Below are 22,369 nucleotides of genomic sequence, written 5' to 3' on the forward strand. Positions count from 1 at the left end.
CTGCGTTCCATGTATTAGCCGCCATAAAACTCGCTGTAGATAGCATGATAGACGCAATGTTAAATTCGCGCGGAAGATTAATATCCCTTAACTATTGTATGCTAATGCATTGAAAAACGTTCTCTGGGATAACGCCTTCATTAGAGAGTTTGCGAGAAAGATTTAGGGAGACCAGTTCCGCTGGTTTAGAAATAAGATATGGGCACAAACTGTATACTACAAAGAAAATCCACATAATTGTATTTTTGCTTCATTTCTTACTTGTCATTTATTTTGTAATGATATAAAATCTTATACAAATTTTCGATTTCACATGAACATGGAAGCTGGGCCGTTGCATTTCGTTGCCGGAAATAAACGTAAAAGTGCTGGAGCAGCTGCGTCGGTGCAAATATTTAGAGTTGCTCTTCAGTAAGATGGAAGAGGAGGGAGAGTTTCCAAAACAGCTGCTGGCAGTCGTTTCCGGTGGCGAGGGTTGAAAAGATTATTACATTGAGGTGTTTAAATCTTTGTGTACAAACTCTCCAGTCCCTTAAAATCTTTGTTTACTTGTTTCCCAACGTATTTCAGATAGGTGGTGTAAACGGTTTGCTTTAAACGCTTGTCTCCTGAAAACTTAGAACTGCTGTTTTGCTAGAATAAAAATCAGATCGATGAATGGTACAGTTCTAGATTTCTCTATTTTGAAATTCTTGTACAAGAATTATTTAAACCAGCAAGAGTGGTGTACCAAAAACTTTCTCCCACATTCTCCAAAGGTGAATTTGTGTTTCAGACGCGTTTTTTTCGAACCGATTGAAACAAAATGTTGACACAAAACTGCAGTTGCATTCACAAAATTACATACCGAATTTGATATATTTTCTTCATTCCGTTTTAAAATAAGTGAGCTTACATGCTTCTGAAAATACAGATTCATAGATGTTCAATTCCATGTTGGATTTGGTACAAAATTCGAAAGTTGTCAGACTATAAATACTAACTGTGTGTATCCAATTTTATCGATCTGGCTCTCTTCGTTTTGTAGTTTTCATGTTATTTTCTCTTCGAGCAGCCAGACAGATTTCTTCTGAATCTGCTCAGAATTTGAAAGAAATCTACATATTTGGTCTAAATACCTTATATCTATTTTCAGCCGTCTAGCTCAAAGCGTTTTGGAGTTATTCTTGTCTCAGACAGGCAGACATAATACTAAAAGTGGTTTTAGAACTGTCTGAACGTAAGTATGTCTGAAACGTGGAGAACTATCATGAATATAAAAGTTTCAAGCCACTTCTAAAAAACAGCATTTATGAATTTAAATTTCTGTGTCTATTCGTGAGTTTAAATAATAAATACATTGAGCTGAGAGTGAAATTTTGCGCTTCTTATTGACATCAAAATTGCTAACTGACAGATCTGGGACGAAATCAGTTAGAAAGTAGGCAGTCAGTTGACGTGGACATAAGGACACAATAACTGAGAAACAACGAATTGTATGATGAGAACCGTAGAACTAACTGTATCAGATTTTGAACTAAATGTTTACAGTAATTGACAGTCCGATGAGCTATACTTTCATATCCATGCGAATAGGATTGACTCTAAAACTTAATGGAATTTATAAAAGAAATTCGGTATTTGACTTTGGCACTAACATTTTGACCCTTCTCTGCATGAAAACGGAAATTTTCATCGTAGCATTTAGTGAGCAGAAAATTGTACTCAAAACACGTGAAACTGTAAATTGGTTGTTATTGGCAACTTTTCCAACGACTATTGCATAATAAGGAACGTAGCTGCCAAAAAAATCAAATGTCACAATCATTATGACGGGTTTGAACTTGCTATTCCGCTGTTTGTTGTGATTGGAAGAAAGTGCGATTTCTTGAATATTTTTTATAACTAATCCGAGAATTTTTCACTAATAAAAGCAATAATGAATGGAGAAATTTAGACGAGAGTGACATGGAAGATTTTGTACTGAGCATAATATGTAAATTTGCATGATGATGGATATTTCCATCATACTAATTTTTAATTATTTTATATTATACATTTATATAGGATTTTTTTAAGCATTCTTCCTTTTATCTAGATCATGAATTATATCATGCTGATTTATTTCACGAAAAAAAAATCATGCAAAGAAAGGTTAAATCTATGTAAAATTTCCGATGAAGCGACGGCATCCAAAATATATACTCGATTTCTGTCATTTTACTACGAAATTTAAAACTGACCATCTTGTGTAAGTATATGAAAAAGTTGAAAGGAAGGGCGGTGAGAACACTTCCTCTCCTTGTCCTCCCCCCCCCCCCTGATTGTTTCGTGTGTATTTACTCAACAATATTATAGTACAAAGTGTTGCTACTTTAAGAATAATAAGGCATCCATTGCGAGAATCACGCGCGTTTTTGTTAAATATACAGTCAAACATTTTTTAAAGGCTTTTAATTTAGACTGTGGCATTCAGGTTACAACCCATGTCAAGAGTTTAAAATAAAGATGACTTCAGTCACGCTTTTCGTGTTGTGCTGTTAAACAATGCCGTATCCGATTTATGAAACATATTTTATCTGAAGAAAATTATCAAAAACTATTAAAACTCATTTAGGCAAACAAAATTTTTAAGCATTAATATATGATTTTAACACTCAGATTGCCCATAAGTTATCAATAGACGAAGAGCTATTATTATGAGATATTTATACAAAAGTTTGCTTTTTAAAATGATGCCCTGTTAGAACAGCGTGACCCAGTGGCACTGTCTCGGTTCCGTTTTTGAACGAACGTGGTGTCAAGTCCCGATTCAGTGAACTTAAGAGGCAGGTGCGAGCTGAATATTGGAAGGATGAAAGGTCCTCACGCTCACAAACTGTGCGAGATTGAACAATCGGAAGCCGAAATCAAGCATTGTCCACAACACCTGCGCAAGTTCAATATTATTCGGGACTATTAATCTCTAGGAAAAACTCATTCTCCAATATATTCTTATGATTTCATAAAAAACCAGTGGGAAATCTAAATTATCCCCTTGACTTCCTCACAAACTTACACAACACCGCGCATATAGTCATTTGTATCTATGCTAATAATAAAGATAATGTGTCTTGGCGCTGTACAGGTCAGGCCATTTCGTTGTGTATTTACTAAATTTTATACATGTATACCGTAGTGGGTAGAAATGTGCACTTCGAAAGGTTTTATGAAATTTTAATTAGAATTTTAATTAATTAAAAAGTGATTCTAAATTTCTGAAACTTATTCTAATCAGAAAACATAAAACTGATTCTAATCAGAAGAGAAATAGTTTTGTAATGTAGGTGACTTAAGTCAAGCGTACATTTTGGAAATTCTGATTTATGGGTATAAAATTTGATACCTATTTACAATTTTGTTCTCACGGCAACATGCCAAATTTCATTTATCGTAATCGTAGTGTTTTTGAGTTCACTTTTCATCTTTACATGAAAAAAAGGACTGATAGATTTTAGAAAATTCGAAGGATTTAAGCCAAAATTCTATAGAGATATGTAATTCTTTTTATAATACTATATCTTAAATTGTCTTCTATCTTCTTTTGAGATTTCTTCAATTGCCACATCCAAAGATACTCGAATGAACCTAAAAACTTCCCACAGATAAAATTTTACAGACATCTACAATTTTGGTGTAAAGTGCTAATTTTTATACTTTTTAGCTCAGTGCTTTTCAAGTAATCATATTCGTAGATATAAGTTCAAGTCTTATTTTTTTCAAACTTCGTGTGTGTATGTGTGTGTGTGTGTGTGCGGAATGCATACAGTGGTGGCCAAAATTGTGGACACTTTTGAAAATCGTTATGTTTTCTAACTTTATATGCTTATAGAAAATGTAACGTTTCGCAAAATCGAAACACTTACACATCATTTTAAAGGGCATTTAATGCTGATGTCAATATCAAAAGCAAAATTCAAATATTTTCAATTCAAAAAAAGTTGAGAGGCAATAAATATCGAGATACATTAAATGCTGATGACTGCAATGAGTTACCAGTGCTTAGTAAGGTAGCCTTTATTTTTTATTACAGCTTCACACTGATGTTTCATTGAGCTGACGACAGTTTTAAACTCTTTCTTCGTTGTTGCGGGATGCCAGGGAACAATGATAGACTCAATTAATCCTGTTTTATATGATGAACGCTTCATATATATAAGAGTTTTCAAACGGTGCCATAAGTTCTCAATAATTTTGAGTTTATTACTGTTTCCTGGCCATGATAACAATTCAATGCTCTTTGTACTAAAGTACTTTTTCGATATTTTTGCTGTATGACAAGGAACTGAATCCTGCTGAAAAATAAATGATGCATTGTTGGGAAAGAGATCTCTGAGGGAAGGTGTTAGTTTTGGCTCTAGAATAGTGGCAATGTATTTTCTTGCATTTAATGTCCCATCGATAACTTGAAAGAGATCAATACCGTCTGCTGACACGCATGACCAAATCATTACACTAACTGAGTTCTTCATAGTTGCCTGAATGCACTCAGGATGTAGCTCTTCACCTGTTCTGTGTCTTACCTATTTTCACCATCGCTACCAAATAACAATATCTTTGTTTCATCACTCCGTATAACTTGTAACCACTAATCATCTGGCCAATGAATGTGTTCTTTTGTCCACTGTAATCTTTTTATATACTGCTGTAAAATTTTTCGTTGAATTCTACCTCTTATTCCAACATCTAATAATCTTCTCCTGGTTGTTCTTGTACTGACATAAATGCCAGCATCATTCAATTCACTTCTGGTGGCCACTGATGACATTCTTCGATCATGGAGACATAGTCTTTTCATTCTTCTGACAGGAACAGGTGGTGTAAGTTTTTCAGACATTCCCTGCTTTGTTTATTATTGAATTTGTCTCCTAGTATCGTAAACAAAACTTTCGGATGTCATATGTAGTTATTGAACCACCCACTTGTTTTGCAATTTCAGCATTGGAAAGATCACATTCATGTAACACAATAAGCTTAGTTCCCTTTGAAAGTGTCCAATCTATTCTTTTATTTGATGGCATTGCTTCATGACTAAATATTAGAACTATTTACAACAATTAATAGTAAATATTAAAAAGCTTAACAAAATTTCTTACTTGTGATTTCATTACATAAAAAACAATCTTCCTTCTATAGAAAAAAGCACAATAATGACTTAATATGATGTCATCCAACCTTAAATATGATGTCATCTTCTTCTGGCAGTTATTAACATTTGATTGGTTCCCAGAATAAGAACAGTGATTGCTCAGGAAAGTTAGAAATTCCAATCCGCTTCATCACTGTGTTTGTTATTCAGATTAAAGTAAGAATAATTTTTCTTGTATTGAAAATATTTGAATTTTGCTTTCTGTGTAGAAATAAGCATTACATTTTCTTTGAAATGATATGTAAGAGTTTGTATTTCGTGAAATGTAACATTTTCTATAAGCATACAAAGTTAGAAAACATAACGATTTTCAAAAGTGTCCACAATTTTGGCCACCACTGTAGATTCAACAGCATCTCGTGAAAAAAATTCCCGATTATTACAATTATTATAATACATTTTTTATTTTGTTGTTAAAAGAATGTTTTTAAAAAACAATGCGTTTATCTCCCCCTTCCCTCTTAAACTGAAAAAGGAAATATCACTGCATAGAGAGTTAAGAAAAAGCGATTCTTTATCGAATACCTTCAATGTTATTAAGATAGTACAGCTTTCATATAGCACTCAAATGAAAAAGAATTATTTTAAACCAAAGGATGACGATAAATTGAAGTCATTGGAAATGCGATTAGTTAAAAAAAATTCTCATTTTAAATAAAAACACAAAAATAAAAAAAATCTTGGAAAAAATTTAAAAAAATTGAATTATTTCCATTTATAAATCATATATTCATTTTATACGACTTATAAATGACTTATATTCATTAAATGACTTATATTCATTTTATAAATCAATTAAAATTATGAAAAAAGTTTACTTCGATATTAATTACTTTCGTCTTGATAAAGTAATGAATGGCTATTCATTCAAATAAACAGAGAATTATCAAATCTTTTTTTACTTGAATTTAAATGCATTATACATCTAGAGAAGAATCATTAAAAACCAATTGAGTGATTAATCTTTAAAAACATATTAACGTTCGAATTCGGAAAAAATTGCAAGAAGTCTATGGCTAAAATTATTCTGTGTTTTCTCGTATACTTAGCTGATGCACAGAGTGAAAACTCTTTAAACAGTTATACATATCAAATCAACTATCTATCTATTATGGTGCCTACATTATATGCGAGAAAATAAAAATATATTTAAAAAAATATTATAAAAAATATCACATTGCCAATATTTCCTTCATTTCAAATCTGAACACTTTTGACTTCTCACCAAGAGTTGTCTATCCTTTTCCACATTTCCATTTTTGAGAGTATTTGAAAAAATACAGCTTCATAATGCGTTTCTTATGGGATATTAGAGAATTCCAACTGAATGAACTGAACCAATTTCGATAACTTCTATTTCATTTGACTATTAATAATAACATGCTGATATGCTACATAGATCTAGAGACATGTACAAAGCACGAACTATTTCGTGGTTGGCTGTCAGCATGTTAAAAAGAGCGCATCCTTTTGTAAAATATTTTATTTAGATTTACCAAATAACCATATTTATCCAATTTTTCTTATCTTTAATGTTGATTTCATTCTTCTCTTTCTCAAGTGTGCAAACATTTGGAAAGAATGTAGAATCTGCAATTTTTGCAATTATTTTTCGACGGTTATTCTTGCAATTATTTCATCCGAATTGCTAAATAACCAATCCAATTTTTCATCCAATTTTTATCAGTCGTTAATGACGATTTCATTCTTCTCTTTCTCTTTTCATATGTGTCCATATGGAGAGAATGTACAAAATTAAATTATTGCAATTATTTTCCTACAGTCACTCTTGCAATTTTTAATTGTCAGCAATTATTTTTATTTAAATTTTCTAAATAATCGAATTTATCCATTTTTTTCCCATCTTTAACGATCATTTCATTTCTTTCTTTCTCTCTACATATTTACCATTTGGACAGAATGTACAGTGCCAATTTCGACAATCATTATTGCAATTATTAATTACCAACAATTAATTTTACTCAAATTTACTAAATAAATATGTATCCCATTCCCGCACTGTAATGATTTTTCTACAGTTATTCTTGCAAATATTTTTCGTGCATAAAAAAGGTCGAGCAAGTTGCTAGAATCGCGAGGGAAACCATTTTAAGAAGTTCTGATATGGACACACGAAAAGATTTGGAGAATTCCTGTGGCCAGAATGCAGTTTGTATAGATGAAACATTTTTTCTGAAATTAATTACTCGTAACATAGGAAATTCCTAGCGAGTGGTGCGTGTGCGTGTCCGTGCGCGATTAGAGTGTGTCACGAACTCGAGACAAAAGCAGGTGCAAAACGCGGATGCGTGGTGCTTGCTTTTAGAGCTCACCTCACAACCTGGGAATGACAGGTTCAAAAGAGTTGCTTCGCCACTTTTTCGCACTCCGTCCCCGGTTCCGATTGTTGAATTTTGTTTCTATGCGAAACGTAAAACGTTAGAAAAACTTAAATGTCGGGGGGAAAAAATCACTCTATTCAAAAATTAGTATGGTTGACGGATACTTAGAGGGGAGCGAGAACTTTTAAATAAATTAATCTAATGTCTCTCTGTACTTAAAAGCATTTTATAGATGAATAATTTTTTTCAATTGTCCACGCTCGCTGCGTTATTTAATATAAAATATTAAAAATCATTCAGGCTATTGAATAAATTTGTTCTCGAATTTTGCTTATAAATTCGATGAAGATTCGTTAAGTAAAGTTTTTAGAAAGATTTTGTAAAATTAAATAAAATAATTAAAGATTTAGAAATAATTTCCATCTCGAGTAATAGTGATTACCAGCAATTATACCATAAAAAGAAAATAAATTTTTAAAATTAAATTTAGGGGTTTTTTAGTCAGGATATATAGGAATTTATTTATTCAAATAAAAGGAAATTTAAGATATATTAAAATCCTATTTTCGAATATTAATTTTAAATCATTTGGGTTTCAGTCAGGCTATAGATGAATTTATTAGTTCTAACAAAAGTAAATTTAAGCTATATTTCTTTTAATTTTCAGATATTAATGCTCAACCTTCATTCGAATATGAAACATTTAGATTATCACCCCTCTATTTAAAAATTTGTATATAAAATTTAAAATACAACTTCGCATGTATTTTAATGAAATATTAAATGAATTGTTACTACAAACTTTCAATTCCAAACTAAAACTGTTGTAGTTTAAAGAGACTTTTTTTTCTTTCTATCAAAAGATTTGGAATGAAATACTATTTCTCCCTTTGCATTTATTTATATAACACCTTAAAGTTAGGCTTCATTGCTGCTTTTCATTCACTTTTAAAATGGAAGTGATTAGATGCTCCCCATTTCCGTTATATTGTGTGTGATAGTATAAGTTTTGTTCTATTTTTTTTAACATTTTCCATAATTACATGTAATTTAATTGCTGAAGTAATACTTTCTAGGATTAAATTGTCCCAGATTAAATTGTCTTTTAATCATCCAGGATCCCCAGTAAAACCTCTTAAAATATTTTTAACGAGACTTTTACTTTCCATTTTATTCACTTTTTTTTTTGTCTTTATTAGGTAAACTAATACGGTTTTTAATATTCCGCTCAAAATATAAATAAAATTGCAATGGATTTTAATATAATGAAGTAAATTTCTGAAATTTTAAGAAATATAGATTTTTATTATTTCTCAAATGCATTACTTCATATTTTTTGAGTTTGTGAGAAGATAAAGTATTTTTAACCTATTATTCAAAAACTGACAGCAAGCTAATTTACCAGAGTAAATCCCAATTTGAAATATATATAACATACCGAAGAACTGCGTTAAGGAGTGATATCAAACATCGTGTTTACGTGCCTCTCGTAAACTTTCTTTAGTTTTATTAACATAACTTTTAACATTCTTTTGTTTGATTGACGTACCTTTTTAAAACAATACTAGGAATATTTTTGGGTCGGACATCGTAATTTCAAACCCCAGTCAGATGAGGAGGACGATATCTGAGCTGGCGCCACCCTCTCCATATTTCCGTATCACAGCAATGGAAGGACGTTTCCCAACAGGCTAATTTACATAATGGCTTTTCGATGAAATCAGGTTTAGAACCTGGAGACAAACCAGTTTCAAAGCAACAGCATTCCCACCAGACCACCACGGCCTGTGAAACCTTTTAAATAATATTCGTACTTCAGTTAAAGAGAATTCATCTGAATTTTTCTTTATATCTTTTGACAGACTGGTCCAAAAATTTGATGCATTTTTATATTTGTGATGCCAAGATTACATACCGAATTTCATTTATCTAACTAGTTGTGTTTTTGAGTTAAAGCTTTGTTTAAACATACGGATAAGCAAAACGATAAGCGATGTTGATGATTTTAATCCAAATTTAATATACAATTGCAGTTATCGCAAATAAAACTATGCATATTTATTTTTTATACTAGTTTTATAGCTTGCTGATTTTTTGAATTATTCAATTCACAATCTTGCGCCATAAAAATCCAATATCCATCCATCCATCCATCAATTCACAGTTAGATGGACATTATTCCCAAAATGCATTTTTTCAAATCACAAAAGTTCATCAGAATCTCGAATTTTTTCTTTTTTTTACGTTGACAATACCTTCTCTTTGCATATATAACATGCAAGAAAGTGCTATATATGCAACATTTATGTTGAGTGATGCTTAATATAATTGTAAATAAGCCGAAAGCGTATTAAAAATTAACATATACTATTAATAATTTTAAACCGAGAATATTTGCAAATAATTTTTAATACTATAGATCCAATATTCATTTCAAAGAGACCTTAAAAGCATCAGTAAAAAGAAACTTGAAAAATTCTAATGCAAGAAAATGGATAAAAGAACGGCCTACTTTCACTCTTCTCTTAATGGCGAACGGAAGGTAAATGGCCTCCAGCGGAGGGGGGGGGGAAATAATTACCTCCTCCCCTCCAACAATTGGATTAGGAAACATGAAATAAATGCAAAAAATGTTTGTCCCCAAAGAATTGTGACCAAGCCATCAACATTTCCTACTATTCTTATTGCTAATGTTAAAAATTCGACCTTTCAGAGCTCAAAAAGTATATTTTGGTGTTTTGCTAGATTATTTAAATTTATTACTTAGATAATCGTAGACTTTGATTCAAGTAGACTTGTAATGTTATCATCTTTTCACTGTTGTTATTGCTTGGGATTAAAATCTTTCAAGCATTATATTTTTAGAGCAGAAATTTCTTTTCATAAAGTATTACAATATACAAAACTCGTTTTAAGATATAAGTATTGAAATGAAAAATAAATTTTGCAAATTAAGTATTGAATTATTCAAAGTCTTAATGCTCTCCAGCTAAAGAGTATTTGGAAATTTCATTCTTTTAAAATATTCTGCGTTAAATTTTCTAAACAATTAATAACAATTGAATGAAAAATTGCATGAAAATGTAATTGGTACCGTGGGAAAGGTGAAATTTTTAATATCAAGATGATGTACATTTTTTTAAGAATAATATCCTCCGAATTTTCCTAGGGAAAAAAAAGGTAAAATGTTAATCGATTTCTCATAGTTTCAAGCTGGTGCAGTCATCGAATATCTGTTTCATCTGCTCTTAAAAAAGATACTTTTCTTGCCTTAGTTTGAGTGATTAACTTATACCTGATTTAAATGTTGTTAAATCATTATTTTGGAATGCATGCAAACAGGTTAAAAAATACATGTATTAAAATAAAGCAAAAATTTAAAAAATAGTGAAGGAATAGTTCAAAGTTAACTTCAATTTTAAGGCTTTTAATTTTTTTTAAAAAATTAATAACGATTAAAAGAACAATTGCATGGAAATGAAACCAATATCACTGAATTGGTAAAATTCTAAATGTTAAGATTGTTTAAAGATATTTTTTCTGGAATAATTTGCCCTGAAATTGCTATGAAAAAAAGGCAAAATTTTGGTTCATTTCTATTAATTGAATATTAACTTAAAATTTGAAATTTGGAAAGTTGACAGTCATTTGTCTCTTGTTTTAAATAATAAGTGTGCTAAATTTGATTGAATTGACCCAGATATTTACGGGGAGTTTGGAGCATACGTACAAACATTTACACATATATACCCACATTGACTTTTATTTATATTAAATAATATTATTAATTTGGTCTTTGCTTTTATTTCTTTGCATAAAGGCATGTAGTCTACCTTCATTTAAGTAGGCGGTCATTTTAAGTGGGAGAAAAATGTACTGCTATATAAGTTTATCTTATCATGAAATGCGATGTACACACACAAAACATATGAGGACGATCATTCAAATCTGAATCTTTAATCTGAAACATTATAGGATGAAAACGCCTTAAGTTCTTATTGTTTGCATTATTATAATTAGCAGTATTTTTGAATATATAATATCTTTGAAAATCTTTGTTGTCAAGGAAAATAATCTATATTAATAAAAAGATATATATGTGTGTTTGTGTTTTGGCGCTTTGCAAGCCAGACTATTTGATCTACAGCTACCAAATTTGGTACCTTGGAAGGTGAAAATAGGCACGTCGGAGCAATTTTTTTCGAAATTTTAATTAATTAAAATTTTTGATGAATTTTAGGGTTTTTCCGCTGTAACATCCAAATATCATCGCTCAAAAATGAATTCTACATTATTGCAGTTTAAAAATTGTCTTTTTAGTGATAACAATTTAATAGACGTACATACTTTTGCTGAATTTTGGCATTTAAAAAAAAATTTGTCTATTTTTTGAAAATATATAATATAGTTGCCTTGAAGTTCAGCTCGTTTCCATCGTTTCATCAACTAACTGATCACGTGATTTTCTAATGTTGTTGAAAACTAAAGAATAAAGGTTTTGTTCAGTATGCGTGTAGTTTAAGAAACGAATAAAGTGCAGATTAAATATCGAAATTACAATACCGCATGATATATTAGATGAACCACATTTACATATTTAACAGCGACATTATGTCAGGGAACAGATTTCCACAGAAAAGTTTCGTGTACACGATAAACGGAGCTCAACTAAGGCAATTAAAATAAAACAGCTTTAATACCAGGCGATTGGGCGGAATCATGAACCATGAGTTATGATAAAAGATTTATCTGAAATCAAATATAACCAATACTCCTCGCAAATCTACTGGCCATCTGATGCGATTGGAAATGAATAAAAGTGAGGAAAAATAATATTTTCTGAGCTATTACCTTAAATCCAGTTAGTTAAGCGTTTGTTTACTATAATCATTAGTATATAATTTTTTTTTTTACTTCGAGTAAAAAAAATAACACATTTCTTAATCTCTAAATAGTCATATTGTTTTGAATTATTAAGGTACGAGTATGTATAAATGAAGTGTCGTATATTAAAAAAGTACGAATTCGATTTTCATCTGAAACTTAGTAAATAATTTTAGAAGCTTCTGAAAATACAGATCCACACAATCAACTCCTTTCTGGTTTGGTTCAAAATCTTGATGGATGTCTACATTGTGAATGTTAAATCAATGTGTCCAATTTTTATCCATCTAGCTCTCTTCGCTTTGTAGTTATCGTATTAACTTATATTTGAACAGGTGGACAACAAACTTCCTCTGAACGGATTTTGCTCAAAAATAGAAATCTAGAAATTTAGTGTAAAGACTACAAATTTGATAGAAATCTAGAAATTTAGTGTAAAAACTACAAATTTGATAGAAATCTACAAATTTAGTGTAAAGACTACAAATTTGATAGAAATTTAGTATAAAGATTGCAAATTTGATAGAAATCTAAATATTTAGTGTAAAGACTACAAATTTGATAGAAATCTAAATATTCAGTGTAAAGACTACAAATTTGATTGAAATCTAGAAATTCAGTGTAAAGACTACAAATTTGATAGAAATTTAGCAATTTAGTGTAAAGGCTACAAGTTTAGTGTATCAAATTTCGTCCGTCTAGTTCAAAATGTTTCGGAGTTATCTTTGTCACAGGCAGACATACAGACATCTTCTACAAAATGTGTTTTTCGAACTCGGGGAGGTCTGGAATGTGAAGTTTCATGAAAATCTCGAGTTCCATTTTTTATAGGATTACGACGCTTTCTTTATACTTCGTATATGAGAATTAAAAAGCGATAGAATTCACGTTATCTACTGCTTCATAACATTCCATGCAACAAAAATTTCTCAAGAATCGCTTGAAATTTTTAATTTTTGTAATCCTTCACCGTCTCTGTAAGTATTAAATTTTAAATCTGGAAAAATTCATTTTCGTTCCCCAGCTACGTTCAAACCGTCAATCAGAAAGTCAAATAGAAAACTGCTCCGTTTCTTTTGTTTGTTTTCTCATAAGCTTCAGTGACGGTTGCGGGTGGAATAGCCTCGCCCGGTGTGGCTGGGCGGGTAGAGCACGAGTCCTTTACCCTTGAAAGCAAGGGCGGGTAGGAAGGGGGAATGGACAGAAACACCTGTGTAAGAAGAATTTCTTGCGAAGAGTGTTCGAACTGGAATCTGCACAAGACCTGTTGCCTTTCTTTCTTACTTTTTTTTTTTCCCTTGCGTTTGTACGATTCTGTAAAGCAGAATGTTTTGGCATGTCACTTCTTATTTTATTCGTTTTTTTATGTTTTGTTTTGAATTGTTGTTGCGAGTATCGTATTTTTTCCCCCTTCATTTCATGACCAGACATTATCATTTTATTTTATCTCCATGGTTTTTTTGTTTGTTTGTTTGATGGCGGAACATGTTTTTGAGTAAATGTTTTGTTAGAAACTAACAGTTCTATTTATCACTCCCTTTCTGTAACAAGAAATGTTCTGAATCTGTTCAGAATTTTTAAACAATTTTCTATACAAAGTATACAAAAAGAAAGTACTGAAATCCTCAAAAAATTAGATCTGTGTATTTAGACGGATCTCAATTTTCAGAATCCTTGAGCCCTAAAACCATGTATATATATTTTTTTAATTAAGTCTGCCAGAAAACTTTATAAATTAAACAAAATCTAAATCATTTTTTTTATAAATTAAAGATTCGATGAACCTCAAGCACGAAAATTGACCAAATTTGCATTTTCTATCCAATTTTGTATGAAATACGCCAACGGAAAGTCTGTGGATTTGCTCTTGTTAAATTGAATTTGATAATTCAAAAATCCAAATACGCTATTGGATGAAATCAAAAATGCAAATTTATCATTAATATCATAGATTGCATCAAATTTGGGGTTAAATCCTTCAATGAGATGACTATCTGTCGGTCGGTCTGTTTGTATATATACGAACACTCAAAATGCAACTTCAGAACAAATCCGTTTTCGATGTCTTGATACCTAAATTATAATCTGTATCAAATTTTTGTATAAATAAGTGGAAAAGAATATGTTAAAAATATTTTTTTTCTCTTTACAAGGGGTTTTTTTTTTTAAACCTTTCGTGTAGGAAATATGAAGTATTATAATCGCCAAAAAAGTCGAACGCGAGATTTTGACGAATCTTTACCTTTAGATCTCCTTGAATTCGAAAAACATTTTTGTCATTATGTCTGTGCCTCCACCTGCATCAAAGATATTTCAAAAATGCTTTGAGCTAATTTGTTATTTGGACTTAATACCAAATTTTTAGATTCCTTTCAAATTTTAAATGATATCCATTCAGAGAAAATTTGTTTGAACATTAGTTAGAATGGTAATTTCAAAACCATTGGAGCTAGATAGATAAAATTTGGTACAAAGATTTAGCATCTGTAGTGCAGACACCCATCAAATTTCGAGCCTGATCCAACAAGCGGTTGACTGTCTGTCAGTCTGCGCTTTCAGTAGCATATAAAAACGATCTTTCAAAAACACAATGACTAGGAAATATATCAAATTTGATTTGTGATTTTGTGAATATAATCGTAGCTTTGTATCAAAATTTTGATATAAATCGGTTTGGAAAAACGCGTCTAAAATACAAATTCGTATTTCGGCTACTTTTCACCACGTTTCAGGGATTCATCGCCAAAAAAACTCGCCAAGGTTGACATATCAGATTCAGTAAAAATGCTAAATTCACGCCAAAGAATAATATTTTGAACTATTATACGCCAGTGCGATGCAGTGCGTTCTCTGTCTTTCCCCAAGTCTATAACTTTTTGTGGGTGATGGGGGATAAGACCATGTGAGAAAGTTTGGAGGAGACTACTCTCTTTGCTTTTATATTATTGAGTTGAAACTATGATATTCATATGCACACAGGCGAACATTCATGCAGATATCTCAGAAATTAAATTCATCAAAACTTTGTGATTATGATATAAAAACTATGTACCACATTCAATCCTTCTTATCCTTTGAGCTTTAAGTGATCGTCTTTGTGGACAAATGTTATTAGAAAACTGAGCGTTTGTGGACTAAGGAAGGTCTAACACGTGGAGAGAATGTCGATTTTAAATTTTTGGACGATTCCGATTTTTTTTTTCTCATATTTCATGAATCGTGCCAAAGATCAGTGACTGACACTGAAGTGACCGTTTGGATCACCTCATTCAATCTTGACTGACAACGTTATTTTTGCCGGCATCCTTGCATAGGAGTAGCGAATCTTCCTCGTGATTTGGGCGTCCCGGGGTCGAGTCCCGGTTCGGGCATGGTTGTTCTGCATTTGTGTTCTATCTGTGAGGTGTGTGAATGTGCCCCCTTGTAAAAAGGGGTTGTGCAATTGAATGTGTGAGTTTCATCTTCATTTGAGCTAGAAGTCAAACTTCTGCCCTAGGGTACTCAGGGGTCTTTACCCTCAGAAGCTACTGCACCCCTTTCCTTGGTAACGCGGACACGACATCATCATCAACGTTATTTTTGTTCAGATTGAAATAGTCATTTTTGACTGACAATATACATTTAAAAAATTATATTCTTTTAATAAATTTTAATCTGGAGATCACCAAAATAATACACCTAAATACATGCAATGTTATTGCAACCTTGTATAAATCTCAGGTAATCAGGAACCAATGAAATCGGATCCCGCTGGAAAAATGGACAGAGTACCACGTTGACTTGTTAAAATGAGAGGGAATGGTCTTCCTGAAAGTTTCTTGCATACATTTCAATAAAGGTCTTTCGCAAGCACTCGAGGACCAAGGGTCAGGCCACTAATAATTTGCATAATATTGGTGAACGATATTTGCGAATATTGATTTTTATCGCGAATCTAATATCTTTACTGAAATTATTGAGAGGATATGTATTTTGGACGTCTTTTTACCTTCGTACTGACGCCAAAATTTGGTGCGAAACTATGTTATAGTCACAGGATATAGTGTACTGAATTTCATGGACTTAAGGGACTGCGTTTAAGAGTTATAGTGTTTACATGCATACGAAAGTACAATCCGAAAGAGGTTCAACCATTTGATGGATGTGGTTCAAAGTTTGATAAGTATCTGTATTTTAGATGTTAAACCTCTGAACTAAATTTCATTTATCTAGTTCTTTGTGTTGTACTCGAGCTGTCAAACAGGCAGACTTCCTTTGAAAAATTTTGCTGATAATTTGATAGAAATCTACAAATTTGATTTTCATTTCATATTCCAAATTTCAGTTGTACAACTCAAATCGTTTTTGATTCATCTTTTCACAGATAGACAGACAGACTGACTGACAAACAAACATAATGCCCAAAATCATGTGTTTTTAGGACTGGGAGTGGTCTAATATTCCATTCGTCAAAATTTCGAGTTTGAATAATTGGCGATTACAATAATTTCTCTATTGTTTGTATACGAGAAATTATAAGTTGAAAATAAACCTTTGTGCTTTAGAAATTGGAATGAAAATGTCATAGAACTTTTGAATTGAACCTTTATATTCAGTTAGAAATCTGACCTATAAAAGTTCAGTTCTCTCTGAGCTGGCGAGTTACACTGAATTACAAGAAAAACAATATCCACCGAGGGAAAAAAAATCGAATGATATCTTAAATAATCCTATTTATGATTTTGGGACGGCATGCCATCACTTTGTCATCGACTCTTTCTCACTGTGCGTGACTGGTTTGGCAGACGCGTGGGAGGTCTGAGCAAACAGTTCGAGCCATCATCGCCCTAAAAAGCACGGAAAACTGACCATGTAACATCGGAAGTGGGACTGACGTGTGTGAGCGATGACATCCCTCCTGTGCGTGTCACAATACTAACTTTACTTACTTTGGTTATGTAGCAAACTGTACTTTTTTCGAAACTTTCTGACACAGAAATAGAAAATGGATCGAAACAAAACAAATAAAGAAACAATATTTGAACTGGTTTATCAAGTGTGTTTATAATAAAAAAGGGGGAAATAAAAAAAAAATCTTTTATTGGCGTACCAAAAGAAAAGACTTTTAATTTTAGTTATTTTATTACTTTTTAATTTTTAAATCGTTATTATGAATATTAAGAATCTCGGGAAAACAGTTCCTCTCATATTTGCTATAAAGTGGCGTCCCAAAATTAGAAGAAAGATTAATTCATAATTAACTTCTGAAAATACTGAATTCGAGTTTCGTCATCAAGAAAACTCAAGCGTACAAAATTTGAAACTAAGTATATTATGAGACAATTGAAAATTGTTATAAAATTCCATGTAAATAACTATAAAATAAGTTTAATACATAGCATTGAATAAATGAATCGATTGTATTAGTCGATACTATTGATCTGATTCTAAATTTTAGAATGACTGTTCAGTTACTTTTAACTTTCTCGTATATTATTCAAAGAGAAAGCACTGTAATCTCGGAAAAATTCGATCAGCAGATAAGGACGAATCTTCCTAATTCAAACCTCCGCGAAACTGGAAAAAAACCAAAATTTTTGTAATTGAGCCTGTCTGAAAAATTTTTAACTCTAAAACCCATCTTTCAAGAAGATTGAAATTTGGGGCATGATTTTTTTCACCACAATCATAGATTTATATCAAATTTTACTCAAAATATACACACAATATATATATATCGCTCGTGTAGAAGTGAGCAAGGTACCTTTAAAACGCAACCAGAATCTGTGAATGAAAATTGGCATGTATATTTATCTCAAGAATTGTAAATCTGCTAGCCTCATACTTTAATCGAAAATTCTGGTAGTGGTTTGATGCTCTATCGGAGTGTGAATGTGAACGCAATGGCTCAGAAGTGTGATAAGATATAGGATCGAATGCGACATTAAACAAAATTATATATCTGTTTGAGATTTGATGACTTGGTTCGGTCAATGTAAGAAAAGTTCAGAATTCCTATTCTATTCAATTTTCTTTACAGTGAAACTAAACAGAAAAACGCATCAAAATGTAGAAGTGTAGACATAAACAACTGCTCCGATCTAGGTGCACGGGTAAATTTGAATGATCGGAGGCCACAACAGCAGAGACGGGGACTAAGGTTGAGATCTAAGGACCATACCGGTCACGGTACAAACCCTTTCCTTAGGCGGCACGCCCTATCATTGTAGAACCCTCTAAACGCCGAAACCCAAACACCATTCCAGAAGCTGCTCATCCCCATATCTGAATTGTGCCCAGGCGATAATATGGTAGTACAAGAGAAAATGAGAAGAGAGGAACGGAGTATTTTCAATTTTTGAAACTTTGTAGCACATGCAAACAGTTGCTTAAATAAATGAAGCTGAATCGAATATTGCTTGAGACAGTCAACATATTAGTCTGGTCACAATGGCATATAAGGTTTAAAAGAATTTATAAATAGATTATTATGCTAGATTATTGTTTTAGTTAAAATCCTAAAGCTATTTCCTAGTAGGATTTAGACCGTTAGAAATTGTTTTGCAATAATTCAAAAATTGTCGAATCTCTTAACCTTCGGATTTAGTTTCAAAGCTTGATGTGAAAAGAGCAGATTAAAAATAAATAAATAAATAAGAAGGATAAACAAATAAATAAAAATAAGTAATGAAATGAAACAAATTGCTAAAATCTTTATAATGAATAAAAACATTTTTTATAAAGAAAACTATTTTAAAAAAAAGACACATCGCGAACACAAAAATCTTTAATGAGAACAAAAATATACAGAAATATTGTTTCGGAATTGCTGGAATTAAAAAAAAAGAATTGATTTCAATGTTTTTAATACTGGTTTATCAGTCTAAAAGTAAAGAGTAGAAAATGAATAAAATATAAATTTGTACTTTTTAGTGAAATAATAAAAATCTATTGAAAAAAAACTGATTTTGTAAAATTTAATTTGCTTTCAGGTCTTTCGAGATGATCTTGAGGCTGCTCCTTCTGTGGTGCCTCAGAACAGTATCTGCCCAGGAATACCCCAGCGATCGCAGTCAGAGGATCAAGCACGAACCGTAAGTCGCTCGATTCTTCATCAGTTGGTTGTGAAAAGTAACTCCAACTCTTAAAGCATGAGGAGGGGGGGGGGGGTCAGAAAAAAAATTGATACTAGTCGTCACATTGTCCCACTAGTACAGGATACCAGGCAAACCACCGTGGCTCCAACCCTCGCAGAATCATACTAATTTCGACGATCAAATCGACATTCGTCAACACTAATTCGCCAATTCTGTCGCCAATACACATTTCATAAACTTATTCCTTTAAACACTTTCCTCTCACTCTGACCGAAAGACATGTAATTTAGAACGCACCTATCAATTATCAGAAAGTTCTATGAATACAATGCACTTCAAGACAAATTTAAAGTAAATACACCCCGTTCCGTCGTATAAGTTTTAATATCGCTAATCTAAGCTAATGGAATTTAGTCTAATCTAATGGAGAAAGCTTAGATTCTAACCACTCGCACAATCCTCATCTAATATAATAGAATAATTGAAATAGAATAGAATAAGCTGATATAGAAGAATAAAATAAAACTAAACTAATGATATAAGATAAGGAATGTTGCTATCTAAGCTTATGGAATATAATCTAATCTAATCTAAGGGGAAAAGATAAGATTCTAGCCTAAAACACAATTCTCATCTAATCTAATGAAATCGAAAGGAATAAGCTAATATAAAAGAATGAAATTATTCTAATCTAAGGGAGTAAGCTATTGAATGTTGCTAATCTAAACTACAGGACCCGTTCCATCACAACCTATTAACAAGTTTTGTCAATACAAGACACTTCAAGGTAATAAATATAAAGTAAATATACCCGTAAAACATATGATGCTAAAGAAATACTGACGCCAATCGCCACTTTGCCCCACCAGCACAGGATGCCAAAGACAACCCTCAGAGAATTATATTCAATTCAATGAGCAAATCGACAATCGCCAACGCTGCGATTCAGACTTTATGAATCCAATCTTTTAAACACTTTCTTTCTACTCTGCCTAAAAGACATGTAATCTATCAATACGAAGCACTTCAAGATAATAAATTCAAAGTAAATACAACCTATAATGCACCCATACTAATAAAATATCCATAGTTTCACAAATATTGATGCCTACATTGAATTCATTAGAAATCCAATTAAATATTCATTAGAAATTTATGTACATAATAATTAAATAAATATATAAAACATTACATAATCAATTACATTGATACTAGCATCCTTACTTACTTAGTAATCCTTGAATAAATATTATTCAATTTGAAATTACGTAATAATATTATTCAATTAAAAATACGTAAAAACTGTTTACATAATATTAGAATAATCTATTGGTGATGCGATATTGCAATGTCCGTCATTTCCTACAGTGTTCTCGCCTGAATGTGCTAAAATGCTTTCACACATCTGTGCCACTTGTAGTTGAATTTTTCTGACGATCGCAGTGCTTTGCCTTCTATATTTCGTAAACAAGAATGTAATAAAAAAAATTTGAAAGCACATTTTGTACTATAGAACAGAAATCTTTTTAATTCTTTTCTATATTTTAATCATATAATCTATTGTACCAGAAACTAGACAAAAGGTGGAAATAATAGTATTAAATCAGAATTAAATTTAATTAATAATAATGATAATTAAGTTCTCAATCTATTAAAATAATTATAATGTCTTCAAAATTTTTTTCTTGTAGAGAATTAGGAAATGAATGAAATGTCGATTCCAAAATATCATTTTTTTTGCAAACATTAAAAAAATAATAATAATTAAGATGTTCAAAAATAGAGTATATTACAAGTTCTTTTCAAATGTTCTATTTTTAAATACCTGGTATATATTTCGATATGTTATGGTTGCTTTATTTTTAATTTCTTAATATTATGGAGGGGGCGCGGGTGTTACTGGTTGCTGTATTTTTTTTTTTTTTTTTTTTTTTTTTTTTTTTGTAAATTTGCCCGCTTTTTGCCATGTTACATTCTATACTGATGAGAAGTATGATTACCTTAAACTCCGATTAATTTTTTTTTTATTTTGTATTGGCATTGGTAATGTATTGAAATTCCTGAATTCAATATTTTATTGGACATCATAGAACCTGAATCTCAATTTGCATTCAATTACCCAAAGAATTTAGAAGACACTGGTACGCAAAAATTCTCTACAGAGTTCAGGTGGGCATTGAACGGTGGCCAGAGTAGATGTTGGAATTCGGAATCATACTGTTGTTGAAAAGAATAATTCCTGTGCAATGGATGATTGTGTTATTATGGATGAAAGATGCAGTCATAGAAGGAGTGAAAGGCAATACTTCTTGCCCATCAAAGGAAAATTCCTCATTTGGCTTCCATATGAAAAAAAAATTATTAAAACGTAGCTTGCATTTAATTATAAATACAATTTCTTAATTATTTAGCAATATAATAATAGTTTTATCTGTTTGCGCAACGTATATATTTCGCTAATTTTACAAAATTAATTTTTTGTATGAAATATATTTCTATTTAGCTATGCAATGTGAGTACGTATAAACGTATTGGTAAAGGACCCATTAATTCTTCTTTATCTAAGGGCGCCAAGTATATCATTGTACCAATTCTGCCATGCCTGTAACTTGAGACCTCGAAATTTTTATTGCATCCCGTACTGTTTGGAGGAGAGTTGTTAATGCATTTATTAACTTATTTCCCAAAATTACTTCTCCTTTTGAGAGAGAGAGAGGGAATCTCTGAATTAAATATGGAGCAATATTTTCAACGACTGTTTTTGGTAATTGAAATATTGTAATACTAGATATTTTGATTGCTCATTTCATTAAAAATAAATAAAATATTATTGCTTGAATATTTAAAAAGGAACTATCCCTTTTACAAGCATTAGAGATTTAATAAACTATGTTTTAAAT

The 22,369-nt window shown here is 31.4% G+C and overlaps 1 protein-coding gene across 1 annotated transcript in view; it reads left to right on the forward strand.

Annotated features, from left to right (window-relative positions):
- Window positions 1-22,369, forward strand: part of LOC129988194 (CD109 antigen-like) — a 164,509-nt gene that overhangs the window by 78,764 nt on the left and 63,376 nt on the right. The window contains exon 3 of the mRNA XM_056096351.1: window positions 19,365-19,466. Coding sequence (XP_055952326.1) covers window positions 19,375-19,466 — 92 coding nt within the window. The 5' untranslated portion in view covers window positions 19,365-19,374. The remainder of the gene's footprint in view (window positions 1-19,364; window positions 19,467-22,369) is intronic.

This window comes from Argiope bruennichi, chromosome 10, assembly GCF_947563725.1.
Source record: "Argiope bruennichi chromosome 10, qqArgBrue1.1, whole genome shotgun sequence".
Classification (NCBI taxonomy): domain Eukaryota; kingdom Metazoa; phylum Arthropoda; class Arachnida; order Araneae; family Araneidae; genus Argiope; species Argiope bruennichi.